The 22,029-nt window shown below is 43.0% G+C and overlaps 1 protein-coding gene across 2 annotated transcripts in view; it reads left to right on the forward strand.

Moving 5' to 3' along the window:
- Positions 1–22,029, forward strand: part of ARHGAP6 (Rho GTPase activating protein 6) — a 532,224-nt gene that overhangs the window by 254,388 nt on the left and 255,807 nt on the right. The window contains exon 1 of one of the 2 annotated variants that reach the window (XM_050963506.1): positions 6,203–6,503. The exons of the other annotated variant lie outside the window; for it this stretch is intronic. Within the exon in view, the coding sequence (XP_050819463.1) occupies positions 6,459–6,503 (45 nt within the window). The 5' untranslated portion in view covers positions 6,203–6,458. Of the gene's footprint in view, positions 1–6,202; positions 6,504–22,029 lie in introns of those variants that run through there. 2 annotated transcript variants of the gene reach the window in all.

A 22,029-nucleotide genomic window follows, 5' to 3' on the forward strand; every position in this document is an offset into this window, starting at 1 on the left:
GTTAGTCTATAAGGTGCCACAGGACTCTCTTTCGCTTATCACATGTGATAGGCATGTGTAGGACTCATGGATCTCGAAAGGTGTGTTTTGGGGGTTGGTGCTCATTTTAGCAGTGGAGATATGTCTGCAGGTTTTGCATCTGTTGTTCCAGAAGGGCCTGGTGCGGCTTTGATTTGGTGTGTTCTGGTCTGCGGGGAGCTTGCTTCTAATGATGAACTTGGACAGGTGGGGGCTGATGGAAGGCCTGAAGAGCAGGTTCAGAAAAGATAGGGTCCCCATTGAATATAGGGGTTGCCACCTTTCTAATTGCTATTAGCTGGACCCTGAGGCCCCAACCCATACCCTCCCCCATTTCCTCTAAGGCCCCACCCCTTCTCCACCTCTTCCCTTGAGGCCCTGCCCTTGCTTAGCCTCTTCTTCCCAAGGCCCCACCCCCATCACTCACTTCTCTCCCTCCCTGCCACTTGCTGGATTGTCTCCGCTTCCTCTCCCAGCTGGGTTCCCTCTGCTCAGGGCCTGGGACAGGAGCTGCTGTAGCCAAGCAGGAGCAGGTAGGAGGCAACCCTAGCTGAGCAGGAGCTGGCATGGGTTAATGATTCAGTGCCTCCCCCTGCTGCACAGTAACCAGACTCTTGGTGTCAAAAACTGGGAATCTAGCTACCTTAAATGGTACCCAGACACAGAAGCCAAAAAATGGACTGTCTGAGTAAAACTCAGATGAGTGGCAACCCTAACTGAGCATAGGTTTTAGTTGTTTGATGATACCCCCATATGGGTTCCAGCATGGGGTTTAGGTGACAACTAGGGGTGTGTGATTGGGAGGAGTGGATTGTTTCTGTATTGAGGCAGGTTCTCTTAGGGTATTTGGGTGGCCCATTCCAGGATATGATCTTCTCTGGTAGAGTGATAATGGTTTTGTGTGTGTTAAGGTACATATCCCAGACTTTATCCTCAGAGCATATTCTGTGGTATCTGAGTGCCTGGATGTAGATAACAGATTTCTTGGTGTGTTTGGGGTGGTTACTGAATCTGTGAAGGTATGTATGGTGATCCATAGGTTTCTTGTATACAGTTGCCTATAGGGTTCCATTGTTGAAGCTGACTATGGTGTCCAGAAAAGTGGGTGGTGGTGTGGGAGTGTTCCAGAGAGAGTTTAATGGATGGGTGGTGGTGGTTGAAATTGTGGTGGCAGTCTATGAGGGAATTTAAGTCATCTGTCCAGAGGATGAAAATATCATCTATGTACTTCAGATAAATCATTGATTTCTATGGTGCATTTGTCCAGAAATTCTCCTGCAAGATGGTCCATGGCATATTGGGGAGCCATCCTAGTACCCTTTGCTGTACCCATGTTTTGGACAAAGTGTTTGTTGTTGAATGTAAAATTGTTATGGGTGAGGACGAAATGGATGAGTTTGGCAATGTGTTTGGGGTGGATACCTGCTGGTTGTCCATTGTATTACAAATATTTGAGGCAGGCAGCTAAGCTGTCATTGCTAGGATTGCTGTAGAGGAGGTGAAATGTCAACAATGTTTGTGGAGGAAGTTGGTTGTGTCCTGGAGAAAGCTGGCCCTTTGTGTGGAAATCTGCACAACACTTTCAAAAGACGAGCCTGGGAGCTTAAATTTGAAATTTTGCTGGACACTAAAAATCATGGTCTGAAGAGACACTGAATGTATGGCTTATTACAGTTTGTAACTAGGGTGACCAGACAGCAAACATGAAAAATCGGGACAGGGGGAGGAGGGTAATAGGAGCCTATATAAGAAAAATCGGGACTGTCTCTATACAATCAGGACATCTGGTCACCCTATTCGTAACCCACCAACAACCTCCCAGTAGCTTCACCCCCATCCTTTCCTCTCTATGACCGGAAGACTGTTAATGGGCTATTTCAGCTTGAATTATCTATTGAAATGTCTGAATTACTTATGTTAAACAATCTCTTCCCTCTTGTATTTAGCAATGACACTGAGTACCCAGAGGTGAAAGTAAGCCAGTCCGGTCCGGTGTACCGGCAAGAGCTAGTACGCCGTGCTGGACAGCATCGACTTCCATGGGGGGGATTGAAAGGGCTCTGGGCTGCCCGCAAGTGCGGGCAGCCCAGAGCCCTTTAAATCCTGGCTGCGGCTGAAATTTAAAGGGCTCAGAGCTGCCCGCTGCTGCGGGCAGCCAAGAGCCCTTTGAATCCCGGCCACGGCTCCAGCAGCCGGGCAAGGGCTGGGGATTTAAAGAGCTCAAAGCTCCCCGTGGCTGCAAGCAGCCCAGAACCCTTTAAATCCCAGCCACGGCTGGGATTTAAAGGGCTCAGAGCTCCCGACTGCTGCGGGCAGCCTAGAGCCCTTTCAATCCTGGCCGCAGCTGGGATTTAAAGGGCTCAGAGCTCCCCGGGACTGCGGGCAGCCCAGAGCCCTTTGAATCCCGGCCACGACTGGGATTTAAAGGGCTCAGAGTTCCCCGCGGCTGCGGGCAGCCCAGAGCTCTTTGAACCCCGGCCACGGCTCTGGCAGTCGGGCTGGGACCAGGATTTAAAGAGCTCCGGGCTTCCCTCCGCAGCAGAATCTCTGGGCCCTTTAAATCCCTGCCCCAGCCCCTCAAAGCTCGGGGTTCCCCCTGGTGGCCAGAACCTCAGGCCCTTTAATTTGCCCCTGAGCCCTGGGGGGCTCCCAGCCACCTCTTCAGCTGGGAGCCCCTGGTTGATTTAAAGGCTCTGGGTCTCCCAGCCACAGCTGGTTCCCCAGGACCTTTAAATTTTGAGAGGCCACGCCTCTTCCGGATGAGGCCGCACCCCTTCAGGACTCCGGCAGTACCGGTAAGTCCTGTAAGTTACTTCACCCCTGTGAGTACCAACCTTTCCCAGACCTGAAGAAGAGCTCCATGTAAGCTTTTAGAGAGGTAGTCATGTTAGTCTGTATCAGCAAAAACAAGGCATCCTTGTGGCACCTTAGAGACTAAGGCGGTGTCTACACTGCCACTTTCAGCGCTAAAACTTTTGTCATTCAGGGGTGTGAAAAAACACCCCACTGAGCGACAAAAGTTTTAGCCCTGAAAAGAGCCAGTATAGACAGTGCTTTATTGCCGAAAGTGAAAGCTACCACTGCTCGTTCAGGGATGTGTTTTGGTTTTTTTAATGGCCGGGAGAGCTCTCCCCCGGCGGTAAAGCATATTTACACTGCTCACATCACAGGCCTGCCATGGCCGCACTGTAAAGTGGGGAGTGTAGACATATCCTAACAAAATTTATTTGGGCATAAGCTTTTGTGGGCTATAACTTCATCAGATGCAACCTCATGAAGTGGGTTTTTGCCCATGGAAGTTTGTGCCCAAACAAATGTGTTAGTCTTTAAGGTGCCACAAGGACTCCTCATTGTTTCTATGTAAGCTTGCAAGCTTGTCTCTCTCACCAACAGAATTTGAAACAATAAAAGATATTGCCTCTGCCACCTTTTCTCTCCGAAGTATTTTTGTTACACTTCTCCAAACTTCTGAAATTGAACAAAAGATTTTTCATATGAAACAAGTTTGAATATAATCAAAATATGTTTCTTACTAAATAGACTTCTTTTTTTTTACATCGTGGAGATTGAAAATATAGTTAAATATACAAGCATCTCAAATTCATACCTTTTTTGGTTGTCTGACTGTTCCAGAAATATGTTCCTTTTTATAGCTTTTTGACCATAACTCTTTCTTTCTTTTCTTAAGGTTGTGCATTTCTTAATCCTCTGAAAATCTTCTTTGTCATAGTTGTTCCCCTCTGTCCTTTCTCACTCTTGTATGCTCCCTCTCTATCATCAAGATCCCCTCCCTTTTCTTTACTATTCTTTCCTCCAGAAACCGCCATCTGCCTTTATGAGGTTTTTATCTTTTGAAGCCTCTAGTTCCATGTCTCCGATGCTCTCTCCTCAACATTTATTTTTGTTTTCAAATAATTATTGAAACATGTTCACCTTTGCTCAATCCTAACCTTCACAAGTGTATTTCATTGCCTTTTTGCAAGTGACCATTTTAATAAGTTATTTCCCCAGTGTTTTAGCTGCAGTGCTTATGGGCAATACATTGGTAAGGAATGTTAGAAGTCTCTTCCCAAACCCTGGTAATCTACTTTCCGTTGGCTTCCTGCTGCAAAATATTGTATCTGCTTACAGCAAAGGAAGAGGGGCAACAATTAAAAAGAGTATGTGCTATTATATGGAATGCCCCAGACCGAAATTAGTTTATAATGAATAAATAACAAAGCGCCAGAAACATTTCTTTTGTCTTTCTGGGGAAAGGGAACCATTTCTCAGGAAACCAGATATCTCAATTTGGGTTGTTTTAGACTAATAGACGTCCTTATATCTGTGAAGACGTTTGAAATGTAATTTTTTCCCCCTTAGTGAATGATCTCCCTCTCATTCTTCCTTCTTCTGCTGCTATTCAGTTCCCCACTAACTTCCCAAGAAGAAGAGCAGTACAAATTACTTAAAATTTGATGAAAATGGAAGTCCTTCAGTGAATAAAAATATTCCACTGTCTGCCAGAAACAAAGCTGTTGAGGCCCACCTCCCCCCTCACGACAATTTTGTGTCAGATCCTTTTCTCATGATAATCTAAAAATATAATCTGAGTTATGAAGATAGGAGATCTATAACTGGAACCTGTTGAGTACTGTAGATAACCTGTAGAACACAGTATACCAGTTTAATAGATTAATATGTGCATGTATTTTGAGTCATTTTATTAAATGATTTAATGTTAAATGTCATCTTAAAAGATTATTCCTTTCCCAAGATTTACATTCGACTTTTGGGTGATGGTCAGTGAAATTCCTTGATAATCTGCCCTATTCCATTGTGGTATGCAGTTTTATTGTAGCCATGTTGGTCCCAGGATATTAGCGAGACAAGGTGGGTGAGATAATATCTTTTTTCATTTAAAAAAATCTTTCATTTATTTTTTCTTCAGGATCGAGACCTGAGGAACTCTGTGTAGCTCAAAAGCCTGTCTCTCTCACCAACAGAAGTTGGTCCAATAAAAGATATTACCTCACCCACCTTGTGTGTCTATTTTAGGGTAGATCTACACAGCTGATGTTAAAGTGCTGCCCTGTATCATTTTTGTATGATTTAGATGGAGAATATCAATGTTTATTTTTAAGCATTTTCATTTAATTTTTATCAGTTGAAATGTTCACAGTTGTGGGAAGTTATGGAGGTGAAAATAATTATTTAATGACAGTAGACATTGAGATTCAAAGAGCTAAAGTATTATAATCATTAAAACACAAACTGTCAATATCATATGTCCAATTTTTAGCCTTAAATCCAATTCTAAGTTCTCAAGCAGCATTTTTCTTACTTTGCCTCCATGTAAATTTTGATTATTGATCGAAATTTTTTTGTTGTTTTCTGTGTGTATGGTGAAACTGACGTTTATTGACATTTACTGATAAAAATCTAATCCTTCTAAGCCTAGATAGATATTGTAAATTACATGGCATTAGGGCAAGGGCACTCCTTCAGTTACAATTGTGGGTGAAAAAGTTGTTTTTGCTGATAAACACGGGTACCACTCTGAAAATTGTGGGTGAGTTGCTCTTAAAACTAATACTTCCAAAATTTTAGAATAGGCTCCCAGCTGGGATTGCCAGAGTCCTGATTTCTAGGAGAAAGTCTGATTGTCACTCCCCTTTAAACACTGTTTGCTGGATGGAGTGCAGGCAGATGTGCCCTCATGCAAATACAAGTTGAACTGGAAGCAGATGCTTCTGGCGTCTGGCTTGGGACTGTCTGAGGTGGGTCTCACCTGGCTGGTTTTCCCCCCTCTAATGTGCCTTCTCTTGCGTCTGCTGAATCCTGCATCGCCAAACCCTTTCTCTTGCCCCCCTCGCCCTTCTGTAGCAACGAGGCCTCTTTTCCCGGGCTCCAGCCGTCCCCCCACGGTGCCCCCTCCCAAGGTAGCAGGGCCTGCCAGGACTGAGCCTTCGGCTGCAGGAGGCAGACAGGGAGGGGGGCTTTCTCCGGCGCTCCTTGCACCATGGCTCAATGTGCTCCCGCTGGCTGGGAATCCCGGGAAGGGACTGTCCCTTGCACTCCCCTGCTTCTTTCTCAGGTGTAGGCGGGCGCAGCCCCGCCTGCTCCCGCCCCCCGGCCGAGCCCCAGCCCCAGGGGAGGCCGGGCTGCCGGCTCAGAGCGGAGCTGCTGTCTTGCAAAGCCCGGCTAGCGCTGAGTGCGGAAGGAACCAACCCCCGCCCCCCCTTGCTCCGCCGGGACCGAGCGGGGCTGGCCGGAGCAGAAGGGGCGGGAGCGCGGCACGAAGTTGCAGGCGGCTCTGCAGGATGGTGCCAGAGGCTGCGGGGTTGGAGCCCGCGGGCGCTGCTGCTGCTGCTGCTGCTGCCCGGGCGCTGTGAGGGGGCGGCGAGGGCCAGCCGCGCTCGCCTGCTGCCGCCGCCGCGGGGGGGTGACTGTCCCCAGCCATGGGAGACTCGGTGTTTAACGAGAAGCCGGCGCTGTACTACGCGGTGAGTGGATGCCCCGGGTAAGGCTGGGGCTGCAGCCGGGGGGATGCGCTGAGGGGTCCCGTGAGGAGTGCGCGGGCCCCCTCTGGCAGGGGCGCGGCCCGTTTCCCCGGGGAGCTGCCTGGGCTGCAGCGTCCCGGGCTGGGCGCGCCTGGGTGACTTGCCCCTCACGCCTGTAGCATCGCTCCCGGCGACGGGCCTTTGGGGCCGCCGGTGGAAGAGGAAGGCACGTGAGAGCGGTAACCGGGCAGCCATGCACCTTGCTCGGGCCGAGCCCGTCCGTGCCCCCGGGGGCCTCTCGGCCAGCGCTTCGCCCCGCGCGGGGCTCTCTGCAGGGCCGGCCGGCCGCCTCCCCCTCCGGGGGCTGGGCGTGGGGGACTGGTCCCTGTCCTCCTTAATCCGCCCCCTCCCTCGGGCAAGCAGGCTGGGAGAACAGGCACAACGCTGCAGCGGCTCCTCTCCAGGGCCTGATGAGCTGTGAGGGGTCAGGAAGTAGGGCCAGTGCTTGCTTGGGCAGTGGGTGGTCGGGGAGGTTTTTTAAGACATTTCTTTTCATACGGATGCACTTAAAAAGGGGGGTTGTGGTTGTTGCGTCTGGGTGTGGCATTCCGTGGGATCCCTCAAGGTTTCCTCTATCTTTCCTTCTCTGTGAGAGGCCGGCACTGTGTGCAACAGCACTGGAGTTGGTCAGCTCTCCTGGCTGCCAAGAATAAAGTGCAGGGAAGGGAGGATGCAGCTCCTTAGAACCAGCAGAAAGCGTTGCTTACTAAGAGATTTGGTTGTGAGAATTATGTAAATGTGCTGTACTCAGATGACACGATGATGGGGTACAGTATAAGAACTTATATAGGTTAAAATACTAGAGATTTTTCTTTGTATGAGGGGTAACTGCCTTTTTTGAGGAAAGGGTGAGAGGTGGTTATTTTTAAACTTAACACAAGGAAGTTTTTAAAAGCTAGCTTTGTTAATACAATATGCACAAGCCATAACCAGTTCATTTCTTCTAGTAAGGCAGCTTTTAGAACTGGGCTGTTCTTGCATAATGTTCTTTAAAGAAGTGATGCGACTCTGCTTCACAGTTACATTGGCATTTTGTCCTTTTTCCCTAACAAGTTGAATGGAAGAATGAATTGCCAGTACTTGAAGTCATTTTCAGTTACTGATTTTTTTGCTGCTTCTCCGGCATTTTATGTGATAAGACCATTTTGTATCATTTACTTTACAAGAGCTGATCTCTTGAGAAACCACTTCCTTTTTACTAGCCTTATTAGGAACATTTTCTCTGTTTGGGTGAAAAAAACAACTGTCTCCACTCTGTTTATTGCCTGAAGCCATATGCAGAAGATAGAATTATTAAGAACATGCTCACATTTACAGTGGTGTAAATCAGGAATAATTCTATTGCAGTTAAAGTCACCTAGATGTAAATCATGTATAAGTGACAGCAACATTGGGCCTGTAACTTTTATCAGTATTGGAATTCCGCTGCTAGGAAAACTAGGGACACCCTCTTCCATGTAGCCTGATGTCCAATTGTGAGACAGAATGTGGCACTTTCAATTACTAGGGCTCATCCCCCACATTATTTCAGCAGTTGTTATTATACAACTTTTATGTTGCACATTTGTTTAAATGAAAAGTTTAAGTGAACATTCAGGAGTGAAGTAGTGTTTGCATTTTTCTTCAGTTACGTACTTTTATACTGAGTGTGCGGTTCTGAAAATATTTTCATACCCACTCAACCATAGTATTGCTCCATCACAGATAGTACTTAGTAGACTCAGCTAATGAAGAAGATTCTAAAAGCTGGTTGCTTCTGTATGAATATTTTTAATCTATTCCAGCTCTCTGTAGTGGTAATAAATCTGCTGAAGTATTTGTTACTGTCAGTAAATGAGCAGTCCCTTTGACAATCTCATATTTCACTCTTTTCTTTGCTTTTACATTTTTGGTTAAGATAACTGTATATACAGTACCTGTTTACCATGATACATACAGGGTCCTATTTGTTTACTAGGACAATTGCCCCACTAATATTTGGAGAAGTTTCTTAAACAGACACAAAGGTTATAGAGACTAGGTGGGTGAAGTAATATCTTGTATTGGGCCAACTTCTGTATAAAATAAAAGATATTAGCTCAGTCTGCCTTGTCTCTCTAATATCCTGGGACTAACACAGTGACAACAACACTGCATACACAACATTTGTATCATACTACAACTTCTGTTGCTTCCTGCGATCATGTTTGTAAGCCCACCATGAAGCTACCAGCTAGAACCATGTTATTGTTTCTCTTGGTTTTCCACTAGTTCCATCTTCATGGCAGCAGTCAGCCACCATAAAGTTCAGGTCTGCTGTCATGCAAAGAAGCAGGCTCCATAAGCAGCCACATCAGATAAGTGGCAAGAACGACACCTGTTGTAATTGTGCTGTTTTGTTTGAATTATTCTGCATCTGGTAGAGGAGAAAATGTAATTATAAAAATAAAGTTAACATCAATAAATTAATCAAATTTACCTTTAAATGGCCTAATGTTTAATTGAGCTCTATTGTCTGCATGAAAAATACAAAGGAGAGATAACAGACTGATAGCAAGAATTTAGATCCTGATCCAGCAAAGCACGTATGCATGTGCTTAACTTTAAGCCTGTGAATAGTAGTTGACTTTAGGGGTTTTACATGCTTAAGTATTTTGTTGGATTGAGGCCTTACTCACTACTATTTGAATGTCACTTATTGCTATTTCTTTTAAATTTTAAATAGTTGTGTGGACTAAATAAAAAAGCAAATTCTTGGATTATCTTAATGATGATATGAAATAAAAATTGTGCTCTTACAGTATTGTTTAGCCACAAATATTTATTATTGGACTATATAACAATATTTCTGGTTTTTTATTAGGACTCTTTACTTACGTGCCATTCTTTAAAAAATAAAAGGGAATAAAATAACAGAATACCATTGTAACTCACAAAGTTCATGATATATTTCTAAGCATGTGCTAGGTATAAAAATGTAACCTTCGTGCTGTTGTCCATAAAGAATCAGGTGTAACTATTTAGCTGAAGCTAATATTATAATATGGAAAGTGGGATTGCCTTCTCGGATCACGTGACTGTTATCGGGTTTGATCCTACTCCCTTTGAAGTTGGTTGGAATTTTGCTATTGATTTCAGTGGGAGCAAGATTGCCAACTATTTTCTTATTTCACAGCTATGCTTTGAATTTAATGCTGGAGCCTTATCACTGAAAAAACACTTCAACTGGCGAACAGTTTATTCCTGTCAACTAGTTGGAACATCTGTTTTTTTTAAAAGTCAGCTAATGGGAAATTTTGATGTTTCAGTCAGAATGGTTTTTCTTCCACTATTGTTCTAACATTCACCCTGTTTTCTAGTTTTAACTTTATTCCATTATTACTTTCTAACTATATAATTTGGACCACCCCAAATAATTCCTCTCCCTAGTTGGTGTTTACATCATTACGGTATTGTAAATACTTGAAGATGCTTATTTCGCCTTGCCTGTTGCCATCTAGCCAAGTAGGATGCTTTAATCTTTCCTCCCAAGCCAGTCCTATTAACCTATTAATCATCTTTGTTATTCTCTGCTGAATCCCCTCTTATTTAATAATTTCTTTCTGGTATTGAGGGGGTTTAGAGCTGAATAATATTCCAGGTGCCGTTTCACAAGAGCTGAATAAAGGGGGATTGTCACCTCCCTGATATGGGATGGGAAGCCTCTGCCTATTTGTTCTTAAATTTATATTAACTTTTGAAATCTTTAATAGCAATTAAAAAAAATGGAGCTGTAGCATTTTTTTTATCTTAAATACTTATTAAGCAGAATTGTAATAGTTACATTATTTGTAAAAGGTCATTGCCAACTTTAAATCTAGTCAATTAAAGATGATTTAAAGGTAATTTCAGGCACTACACCTGTTTTTAAGTTCCTGTGATGGGGGGTATAAACCCCTCCAATGGGCCAGAGTCAAGCCTGAAGACAGTGACTTAAATCATCCCTGCCCTGAGACATATGCCAGAAGTGGCCAGCCTGGAGGGAGAGGCTGGAGTTACCAGGAAGGACAAGAGATAAAAGGAGAAGGCAGGCCTTGGAGGTGGCTGCCCTGGCTAGCAAAACTCCAACTGTTCAGCTAGCTTGGGAGACAGAGAGGGAGCAAGCGTGTTCTCTCTCACCTTGAGGAAAAGAGAGAGTCTAGTTATTTCACTGTGGGTTTTTTTTAAGGAAAAGGCGACTTTTTTCAGCAGTGGGGTCATGTCCTTCTTTCTGGCCCAGTCTTTGGTCAATCGACACTTAACTGCTGTGTCACCTTCACAGACTCTCTGGTAATTTTTGTGCTTTTAAATATTTCTCTCTGCTGTTGCTGTGCACAGGGCAGACTGACTATGCACACAGTGTTTTCCAAAAAAAAATGTGATATTTAAGTTAGAAGGATCCTTTAAAACTCAGACTAGGACAATAAAAATCCATGGTTGAGGAAAGTCGAAGTACTTAAGAATTTCTTTTTGCAGAATCCTAGACTTATTTTTTAAATAGAGTTGCTTGTACTTCTGGTTTGAAGGTATGTTATCTGATGTCTTGTGTCTGAAGCCGTTCCCAGACTGAAACAATAGAACGGTGTGCTACAAACGTCTGTCTCTCTTTTATTTCAGTGGTTATAGTAAGTCCCAAGTGTAATTTATCTTAGTGGAATGATAATTTTGAACCTTCTTTTTTTAAAAAGATAGTAGCAATTTTTTCAATTACTCAAATAATCAAAGGAGTATTCAACTGTTTTCACATTGCTATTTCAAATTAATAGAATTTCAGGATGCAAGGAATATTTTCAGCTACGTTGCATGAGCAGATTAGCTAGCCCAATTAGCAACAGTTTTTCTGGGTCTAAGCTTCTAGTTTTTACAGATTAACAGATCCTATTGTCTGAAAAAGCGTGGGTTGTTTGTGTTCTGGAGAAAAATGATAGATCATGATTTGAGATTATTATTGAGCCCAATCTCGCATTCTTCACCTGGGGGGCGAATTCCCATTGACAGCAGTGATTCACATTACAAAATCATAAGACTGGGAAGTGGCTTCTCTGCTAAAATTGTGCCACTCAGCAATGAACCGTATGTCAAGCTTAGAATGATATTTATGGTCACTGAAGTCTATTAATGTATCATCGATCATGGAAAGTTTCAGTGACTCTGACCATTGAGAAGCCAAGTTGAAAGAAGGAGAGGTCTCCTCTATTGCAGAGAGCAGAATAAAATCTTGTGTGTCTCACAAGCTCATAGAAAGTTTCAGAGTGAAAGTACAATTCAGTTCAAATTAGTTAGTTAATATTTGTACCATGCAGTGAAAATGCTAAGTAGTCTTGGCTCTGCATATGCCCATGTGTATGAATTTTATACTTCTTGGTAGTATAGATATTATGAGACACAACTCACTGAATTTTCTCTTGCCCTTATATTGGATAATTTATCATTGCAGTGAGATTTATAATCTTTGTGGCTGAAGAATTGTCCTTACTGAGGTATTGCTTAATAAATCTGTTTCTGAGCTGAGCTTAAGGACATCAATTCAAATAGGCACAGGAGTTCGTAACTTCCATGCAACCATCCAGAACTCTAGTAAAATGTGGTTGTGACACTATAAGACCAGGTGCCAGCTCAAGCTGAATCCCCAAGTCAATTCACTTGTGTATTTGTACAGTAGAACCTGAGTTACAAACACCTCAGGAATGGAGGTTTTTCGTAACTCTGAACAGAAAGTTATGGTTCTTTCAAAAGTTTACAACTAAACATTGACTTAATACAGCTTTGGAACTTTACTATGCAGAAGAAAAATGCTGCTTTTAACCATCTTAATTTAAATGAAACAGGCACAGAAACGGATTTCTTCTCTTGTCAAATCTTTTTTTACCTTTCCCTTAATTTTTTTTAGTAGTTTATGCTTAAACAGGGTGCTGTACTGTATTTGTTCTGTGTTTTTGTTTTGTCTCTGCTGCTGCCTAATTGTGTACTTCTGGTTCTAAATGAAGTGTGTGATTGACCAGTCAGTTTGTAAATCTGGAGTTTGTAACTCTGAAGTTTGACTGTATGGATCAAAGTAATTTTTAAATGTATACGAGTGTATTTGGTTTTTAAATTTCATGAAAACTAGTGGGATGTTATTTGCATTGTTTTCACTTACCTGTATCCTGTTATCAAGTAATAGCAAACATTTACGCTGTGTATACCCCTGTAAATAAATAATCCATTAAACGAGCCATTAAGTGAGAAATAAGCCTTGTGTAATGCAAATGAAGAACTTTTAACAGAAAGTTCTTATTTTAAAGCAAGTGGCTATTGTGTGTCAGAGGTCAAAGACTCAAAATGCATTCCTCACTCTGTCATCAAAGAAAAAGCCCAGGTGGGTAGTGACATTGTGGACTTGTTTTCTGTGAGAAGCTGTTAAGTATGGATTCAAGGAAAGGTATGGCATCTCTGGACTGTTTTCTTACAAGGAAGTGTACCAGATGCAAAGCAAAGTTCCCCAGAGACAATCTGGGTACCCTGAGGGGACTTTTGGGAAACTGGCTGTTTATTGCACGGCTAGCACCATTCGGAATTGTAAGCTCTGACTCACCTGTGCAATTGTTTTGCCTGCTTTAACCTCTCAGTGACTCTCGTATCCTTTTCTTGGCTAGCAAACCTTTGGTTGGTTTACTGTGGAATTGGCTACCAGCGTTGTCTTTGGTGTGGGATCTAGAGTGCCAGTTAAGCTGGGGTGAGTGACTGGTCTCTTGGTACTGGGAGCAGCCTTGTGTGGTTTGGTTTGACTGACCTTTTATCACAAGGTCCAGTTTGTCTGGGTGGCAGGCTGGACTGGAGAGTCAAGGGTGACTCCATGGTGGGACTGGTACAGTGATCCAGGAGTTTGCGTTTGTTACTGGCTGGGTGAAATCTAACTATAGAACCCACCACCTGTTTTGGATATCTGCCCTATTTTCTGGCAGTCTGCCCTGAGCAGGGGTGGCTTTATGTATTTTGCCACCTCAAGCACAGCAGTTAGGCGGCTTTCGGCAGCTTGCCTGTGGGAGGTCTGCTGGTCCTGCACCTTCAGTGTACCCACCGCCAAATTTCTGCCGAAGCTGTGGGACCGGTGGACCTCCTGCAGGCGTGCTGCCGAAGGCAGCCTGACTGCCGCCTGACTGCCGCCCTCACGGCAACTGGCAGACCGCCTCCTGTGGCTTGCTGCCCCAGGCACGTGCTTGGTGCACTGGTGCCTGGAGCCACCCCTGGCCCTGAGGTAGGCACTCACAGTCTTGGGCTGCTCCAGACAGTGTGACAAAGGAAACTCAGTATAGTTTCATCTCTAATGGGAGATTTGGCCAACCTGCATTAACACCGTTGCTCTGTGAATGAACCTTAAAGCACAGTGTTGTGGAAGTCTGTGCAAGTAGCAGATTCTTTCACAGTTGGTTAGTACAGGCTTAGTCCTGGAGGGAAAGTTGGCCTTGTAGATAATGCACAGGCTGGGGATCTGAGAAATCTGGGTTCTATTCCAGCCTTTGCCACACATTCCGCATATAATTCTGGACAAGTCACATCACCTTTCTGTGCCTCAGTTTTCCTGTGAACATACTTCCCTGCCTCAGGGAGCTGTTTTTGGGGATTAACTCATTAATGCTTGGGAGGTGCTCAGATACTAAGGTGATGTGACAGAAATAAAAATAATAGACTCTGTGAGTTTGGCGTTTATCTATCAGTTTGGTTCAGTTTTTTTCCTCTGGAACTTAATAACTTTCTAAATCTGCATCTGGGTCAGCAGTGCCTGCCCAGGAATCAGGCATGAGCTGCGACCTTTTTATTGTTTAGTTTTTGCATTTCTTTCAGCCTGGAGAATGAAGTTATTCACTCTTATGACGATCGGTGCCATAGAAGTATTTAGATAGTCAGTGCAATTTTTCTTTGTTGTTAGTTGCTGGTTATTTTCACTTTCTGAGCCCTGGTCTACACTACAATTTAATGTTGGTATACTTAGGTCTCTTAGGGGTGTGGAAAATCCACACACCTGAGCGACATTGTTATATTGACCTAATCCCCAGTAAAGACATCGCTACCGCCTCTCGGGGAGGTAGAGAACTTACACCAATGGGAGAAGCTCTCCTGTTGTCGGCGTAGGTATCATCTTCATTAAGCACTCCAGAGCATCTATGACGTTGCAGCCCTGTAAGGCTACGTCTACACTGCACACCTTACAATGATGCGGCTGTGCCGCTACAGCTGCGCTATTGTAAAGTGCTCTGTGTAGCCACTCTTTATTGCCGGGAGAGAGCTCTCCTGGCAACAAAATAAAACCACCTCCAACAAGGGCTGGTAGCTTCATCCCCGGGAGCGCGGCTCCCACCGACGCTATCCACATTGGTGCTTTTTGCTGCTAACATTTTTGTTGTTCAGGGGTGTGTTTTTTCACCCCACAAGCGACAAAAGTTTGAGCGACAAAAGTGCCAGTGTAGACAAAGCCTAAGTGTAGACAAGCCCCTAGTCTCATGCTTTATTAACACAATACTGCAATGCATGCATTGCAGAGACTGCAGGGGAATATTTTTTATAAATTCCAACAGAAATAGAAATATACACACAGGATGCATTTTTTTTGTTGCAGCTTTTGAAAAAGCTTATTTATACAAAATCTTCTTTTTGAGTCAAAATAGACCTGACAGTATCCCCTTAAGAAACAAACCAATTCTATTTGATATGCTTAGCTAAGTCTCTTGAAGACTTTAATTTCATAGTTTGTGTTTCCTCAGTTTTGACTACCAGTGTACCTCTGGTTGTTATCCATTGCTTAGTGTCCTCCATGGAAATACAGTTCTCTTCTTGTGTTTGAATGCAATACCTGTTTCCATAGTGATGGCCCAGCTGAACTTTTAATGGGTTGATGAGGTACATTTAGAGTTCATGTTTTGTCTTGTTCATCATTTTCTAAAGGTATTTAAGGATACAAGAATGGAAATAAAAGTGCTTCATCTATCCAGGGAATACAGAAGGTGCGCATGCAATGTACTCATCACAAAAGGAATAAAAAATCCTTTGTAAAGCGAAATCTGGCTGACACATCCATGTTGTTAGTATTCACGAGCTCTATGGGAGTGTTACCTCCAAAAGCTCCCTTGAGGAAGAGCCTGTGCCTTATCGGGCTTAACTGGTTTAAAAAAGAAAAATAAGAACGGTTTCCATAGTAATGATTGCAATGTAAAACTTTATCAACCATAGACAGTAAAAAGGGTTTCCTGCATATATTTTATACTAAATCAAAAAAGGGGGTGTTAGAAAGTGCTGATGTGAAAATGGATACTAAAGAAGTCGTTTTTTATAGATTGCCTCTAACAATTCTACAGTACTGCAATGTGAATTAAGTTTACTGCGGTTGTATGAGAAGTGTAAGTGTCCGTTATAACTATACAAAATGGAGTTTGGTGTTGCTCCAAAAGTGTAATTTTGCATTTTTGTTAACAGTTGTCTAAGTCCTACCTTAGAAGTGATACCAGGAGCCTATACTGTCTGACACTTCATGACCCACTTGATTTGTTTGTTCTTAAAGATTATTTTGTATGTTGCTTTGTTTGTTTTGGAATGTGCTAACTTTTTAGAGTCTGAGCCTGATTATGATGTCAGTTACTTTGATGTAAAACCAGATTAGCTCTGTTGACTTCAGAATCTCTGAAAAGCAGGCTAGTTGGTGCCTAAATATGAATTCAGGTACATAACTTCAAGTGCCTGAATTCTATATATGTCATATCCCGATTATACACTGCAGGACTGATTTACCTAGACATAACAGATATCAATCTAGAATAATTTTACTGATCAACTTGTAATTTATACAAACTATCATCAATATTGACTTCAATGGCAGTCGATTAGAACTTCTGAAATTAAGCACTTGAATAAATGTGATTGAGGCACCAAACTTCTGGCACCCAAGTTTGAAAATTTTGGCCTGAATGTCTATATTTCTGAAAGTGTGCAGTATTCTTGCAGAACACACAAATCCTGATGTATTATTTTACAATACATGGAAAAGTGATATTTTTCAAGTTTGTATTTGAAAGACACATTGTGAATAGTTGTCAGGATACATTGTTAAATTTGATTTATCAAGCCTGAATAAAACTGAATAGAGAGTCTGAGTTTTTCTTTTTCCTCCATCAGCGTATACAAATCCCTGATAATGTACAATACAAACTTTATACTCTCATCCCTGAGTACATCTCCATGTCAATGCAGGCTGGACCCTTTTTTTACCAGAGCAGTCTTTTAAAAAAAAAATTTCTAGGCCATTTTGTAAATTGTGCGTAATAATTTGGTATTTAAACACAATTTAAAGTGAAAACAGAATCTGAAGATGAAAACTTGACAGAGAGAAATATTAGCTGATTAAAGCACTTGGGATATGTTAATGCATGTACATGGAAAAACAACCCACTGGGACCTTGAGAACTATAGCCCCATCTAGATCATCCCTTGTCTTGCCAAGATATGTTGTAGGTCTTTGAATGGATATACAGGCCAACTTTAAATTCTGTAATGCTAACTGCTCCCTCGGTTTCTTTTGACAAACTGTCTCACATCCCAGTGACCCTCTGGATGAAACAACCTGACTTCTTGCCTTTCATTTATACCATGACCTTAGAGGTTTCCTTGTTTTTTCTGTTTTAAATGGTTCACCACCTATATCATATCACACTGCCATTAGTATTTGTACAATTAAATTTCCCTTTAGTGGATGCTTCATTTTGAGCTTTGGAAGCTTTCCTGAAAAAACTAGGTTTAAATAACAAATGATTTATTTTAGAGCAAAATGTAAGTACTGGGGAAGTGGCCACATAATTAATGAGGTTTTGTATGTTTGCCAGCAGAGTTCGGTGTCAGTGGTTGGGGAAGCCCCTTCACTAGTTATGTTCCTTTCTCTCTCAGACATGGCAAAGTGTGGTATTGTGTATTTACTTTTTCTCATTGAGGGCTTTCGTATCCAGCTTCCATAGGATTCCAGCTTGTCATCACCCCTTATTAAGTGAATACAAATAGATGCTAGGAGAGACTGTGATGTGACTTGGCCTGCACTGTCACCAGTACGTATATATGTCAGAGTGACAACTTATGAATATCACAGTTCCTGTGCTCTTCCCTGTGTCTAGCAAAAATAGGGATGGAAGATGGGAGAAACTGGCTTAGGTTCAACCCAAATGAGAAGGAAGCTATTCTAAGTAGGAAGTGTCTAAAAGACGGAACAAGGGTTGTGAGCTGCTCAGATATGGAGAACTCAGAAGTACATGGCTATTAGGTATATACCACTTCAGTGCAGGCATGATATCTGTTAATGTAGTTTGCAGCATCAGGATAATTTTGGATTCATTCCTGCTCCTAGATTCTTATCAGACAGCTGTGTCATGCAGTCTCTCTTTCCACTTTTTAGCTTAGAAGCAGCAACCATTCCTTTCTAATAGAGACCTTTCCACATCGATCTATGGCCTTGTAATCTCAAGGCCAAATTGCTGCAATGCTGCTTGCTTGGGCCTAACCATGAAAAACATCTGGAACCTTCTGCTAGTACAGAATGTAGTGCTACACAACACTTGTACTTTGCATTGGCTATATATATATGTATACACACACACACACTTTATATATACACAATATACACACACTTTCAGCAGTTCTTCAAATCCAGATCCCACATGTTGATTTGTATTGGCTGATTCGTAAAGAAGAGCATCATAGAAGTTACAACCTGCCCTTAAGGGATGCCAGGCCAGAATGTAGGGGTACCTTGGTAGAATCATATCATAGAAATGTAGGGCTGAAAGGGACCTCGAGAGGTCGTTAAGTCCCATTCCCTGAGCTGAGGCAGGACCAAGTAAATCTATACATCCCTGACAAGTGTTTGGCCAACATGTTCTTAATCTCCAATGACAGGGATTCCATAGCATCTCTTGGAAGCCTATTCCAGAGCTCAGCTATCCTTATACTGTAGTTAGAAAGTTTTTCCTAATATCTAACTTAAATGTCCCTTGTTGTGGAGTAAGCCCATTACTACTTGTCCTACTTTCAGTGGATATAGAGAACAATTTATCACCATCTACTTTATAACAACCCTGAACATATTTGAAGGCTATTATCAGGTCCCTTCTCAGTCATCTTCTCTAAAGATTAAACAAGCCCACTTTTTTGTGGTTTTGTTTTGTTTTTTCCCACCTTTCCTCATAGGTTGTATTTTCTAAACCTTATATTGTTTTCAGCTGAGGCCCCACAGTGCCATGTAGAGTAAAACAATTACCTCCGTATGTCTTATATATACACTGTTGTTAATACACCACAGAATAATATTAGCCTTTTTTCATAACGGCATCACACTGTTCACTCATATTCAATTTGTGATCCACCATAATTCCCAGATCCTTTTCAGCAGTACTACTGACTAGACACTTATTCCCCATTTTGTAGTTGTTAATTCCTTTTTTTTTCCTTCCTCAGTATAGTAATTTGCATTTGTTTTTATTGAATATAACTTTGTTGATTTTCAGATCAATTCTCCAATTTGTCAAGGTCATTTGGAATTCTAATCCTGTCCTCCAAAGCGCGTGAAACTCCTTCCAGCTTGGTGTCATCCACAAATTTCATAAGCATACTCTCCATTTCAATAATGAAAATATTACACTGGACCCCATACAGCACTGGACTGATTAGCACTGGACTCCATACAGACAACTAGGACCCCACTAGTTGCATCTACCCAGTTTGACAGTGAATCATTTATAAATTACTCATTGTATACAGTCTTTAAACCGGTTGTGCACCGACCTTATGCTAATTTCATTTAGAAACTTCCCTAGTTTCCTTGTGAGAGTGTCATATGGGATGGTGTCAAAAGCCTTACTGAAATCAAGATATATCACATCTACAATTAACCCTCTCCTTCCCCCCCACCGATTAGGACAATAACCCTGTCATAGAAGGAAATTTAATTGGTTTGGTATGATTAATTCTTGACAAATGCATGCTGTCTATTCCTTATATCTCTATTGTCTTCTATGTACTTACAAATTGATTGGATAACAATACCTTCCTTTCTTGCTAGTGAGGACCCATGCTAAGAAGTTGCTGATTTAGGAAAAGAGAAACTTACAGTTATGCGTTTGTCTGTTTTTACATCTTATCTACATATGTAATCTAATACACTGTAATACATATTTGTGTTCATTTTGATGCTAGGTTTATGTGCTGTACCTTTACTTCTTGTTGGAAATATTTCTCTTGAAGTTATCCACAAGATTATCCAGTGACCACATTATGATTGGTCTGCAAGTAATGGCAGTTGCATAACTACCACCACATCCGAGAGAGATATCCGGCTGAATGGTCCCTGGAGAGTATAACAGTTAGAAAGCTCTTTCTTGTTAGAAGGTATTTAAATTGTCTTGTTGAGAGCAAATTGTATAATTCATTTTGCAGCATTCCACTTGTAAAGGACAATGGAGGGAGAAACTACTGTTTATCTTCAGTTACTTAGGGTATGTCTACATTATGGGATTATTCCGATTTTGCAGAAACCAGTTTTTTAAAACATTGTATAAAGTCGAGTGCACGCGGCCACATTAAGCACATTAATTCAGTGGTGTGCGTCCATGTACCAAAGCTAGTGTCAATTTCCGGAGTGTTGCACTGTGGGGAGCAATCCCATAGTTCCCGCAGTCTCCCCCACCCATTGGAATTCTGGGTTGAGATCCCAGTGCCTGATGGGGCAAAAAAACATTGTCACGGGTGGTTCTGGGTCCAGCTTTACCCCTCCCTCCATGCAAGTAGTAGACAATCGTTTCGCGCCTTTTTTCCTGGGTGAACTATGCAGATGCCATAGCACGGCAAGCATGGAGCCTGCTCAGCTCAAGACAGCAGTCACGGACTTTGTAAACACCTCGCACATTCTCGTGCAGTCTATGCTGAACCATGACTTGCAAAACCAGGCGAGGAGGCGGCGGCTACGGCAGCGCAGTGACAAGAGTGATGAGGACATGGACACAGAATTCTCTCAAAACGCGGGCCCCTGCGCTTTGGAGATCATGCTGGTAATGGGTCAGGTTCTAGCCGTGGAACGCTGATTTGAGGCCTGGGAAACAAGCACAGACTGGTGGGACCGCATAGTGTTGCAGGTGTGGGACGATTCCCAGTGGCTGCGAAACCTTCGCATGCATAAGGGCACTTTCATGGAACTTTGTGACTTGCTTTCCCCTGCCTTGAAACGCCAGAATACCAAGATGAGAGCAGCCCTCACAGTTGAGAAACGAGTGGCGATAGCCCTCTGGAAGCTTGCAACTCCAGACAGCTACCGGTCAGTCGAGAATCAATTTGGAGTGGGCAAATCTACTGTGGGGGCTGCTGTGATGCAAGTAGCCAAAGCAATCGTTAAGCTGCTGCTACGAAAGGTAGTGACTCTGGGAAATGTGCAGGTCATAGTGGATGGATTTGCTGCAATGGGATTCCCTAACTGTGGTGGGGTGATAGATGGAACCCATATCCCTATCTTGGCACTGGAGCACCAGGACACTCAGTACATAAACCGCAAGGGGTACTTTTCAATGGTGCTGCAAGCACTGGTGGATCACAGAGGAAGTTTCACCAACATCCACATGGGATGGCCGGGAAGGGTTCATGATGCTCGCGTCTTCAGGAACACTACTCTGTTTAAACGGCTGCAGCAAGGGAATTACTTCCCAGACCAGAAAATAACAGTTGGGGATGTTGAAATGCCTGTAGTTATCCTGGGGGACGCAGCCTATCCCTTGATGCCGTGGCTCATGAAGCCATACACAGGCAGCCTGGACAGTAGTCAGGAGCTGTTCAGCTACAGGCTGAGCAAGTGCAGAATGGTGGCAGAATGTGCATTTGGCCGTTTAATGGCGCTGGTGCACATTACTGACTCGCTCAGACCTCAGCCAAACCAATGTCCCCATTGTTATTGCTGCTTGCTGTGTGCTCCACAATCTCTGTGAGAGTAAGGGGGGGGCGGGAGGCTGAGGCAAATCACCTGACCGCTGATTACGCGCAACCAGACACCAGGGTGATTAGAAGAGCACACCAGGAAGCGGTGCGCATCAGAGAAGCTTTGAAAACCAGTTTCATCACGGGCCAGGGTAAGGTGTGACTGTTGTGTTGGCTTCTCCTTGATGAAGCCCCCACCCCCTTGATTGACTCATTCCCTATAAGCCACCCACCTTCCTCCTTCGATTTCTGCTTGCTTCCTAAGGAAATAAAGTCTCTCTCGTTTAAAAATCATGTATTCTTTATTAATTCATTATAAAAAGAGGGAGAGAACTGACAAGGTAGCCTGGGTGCAGTTTGGGAGGAGGATAGGAAGGAAGGAAAAGGCCACTAAAATTTTTTCAAAATAATGACAGCCTTTTGCTTGGACTGTCCACTGGGGTGGAGTGGGCTGGTTCACGGAACCTCCCCCCAAACGTTTTTACACGTCTGGGTGAGGAGG

Source organism: Gopherus flavomarginatus, chromosome 1 (assembly GCF_025201925.1).
Source record: "Gopherus flavomarginatus isolate rGopFla2 chromosome 1, rGopFla2.mat.asm, whole genome shotgun sequence".
NCBI lineage: Eukaryota > Metazoa > Chordata > Testudines > Testudinidae > Gopherus > Gopherus flavomarginatus.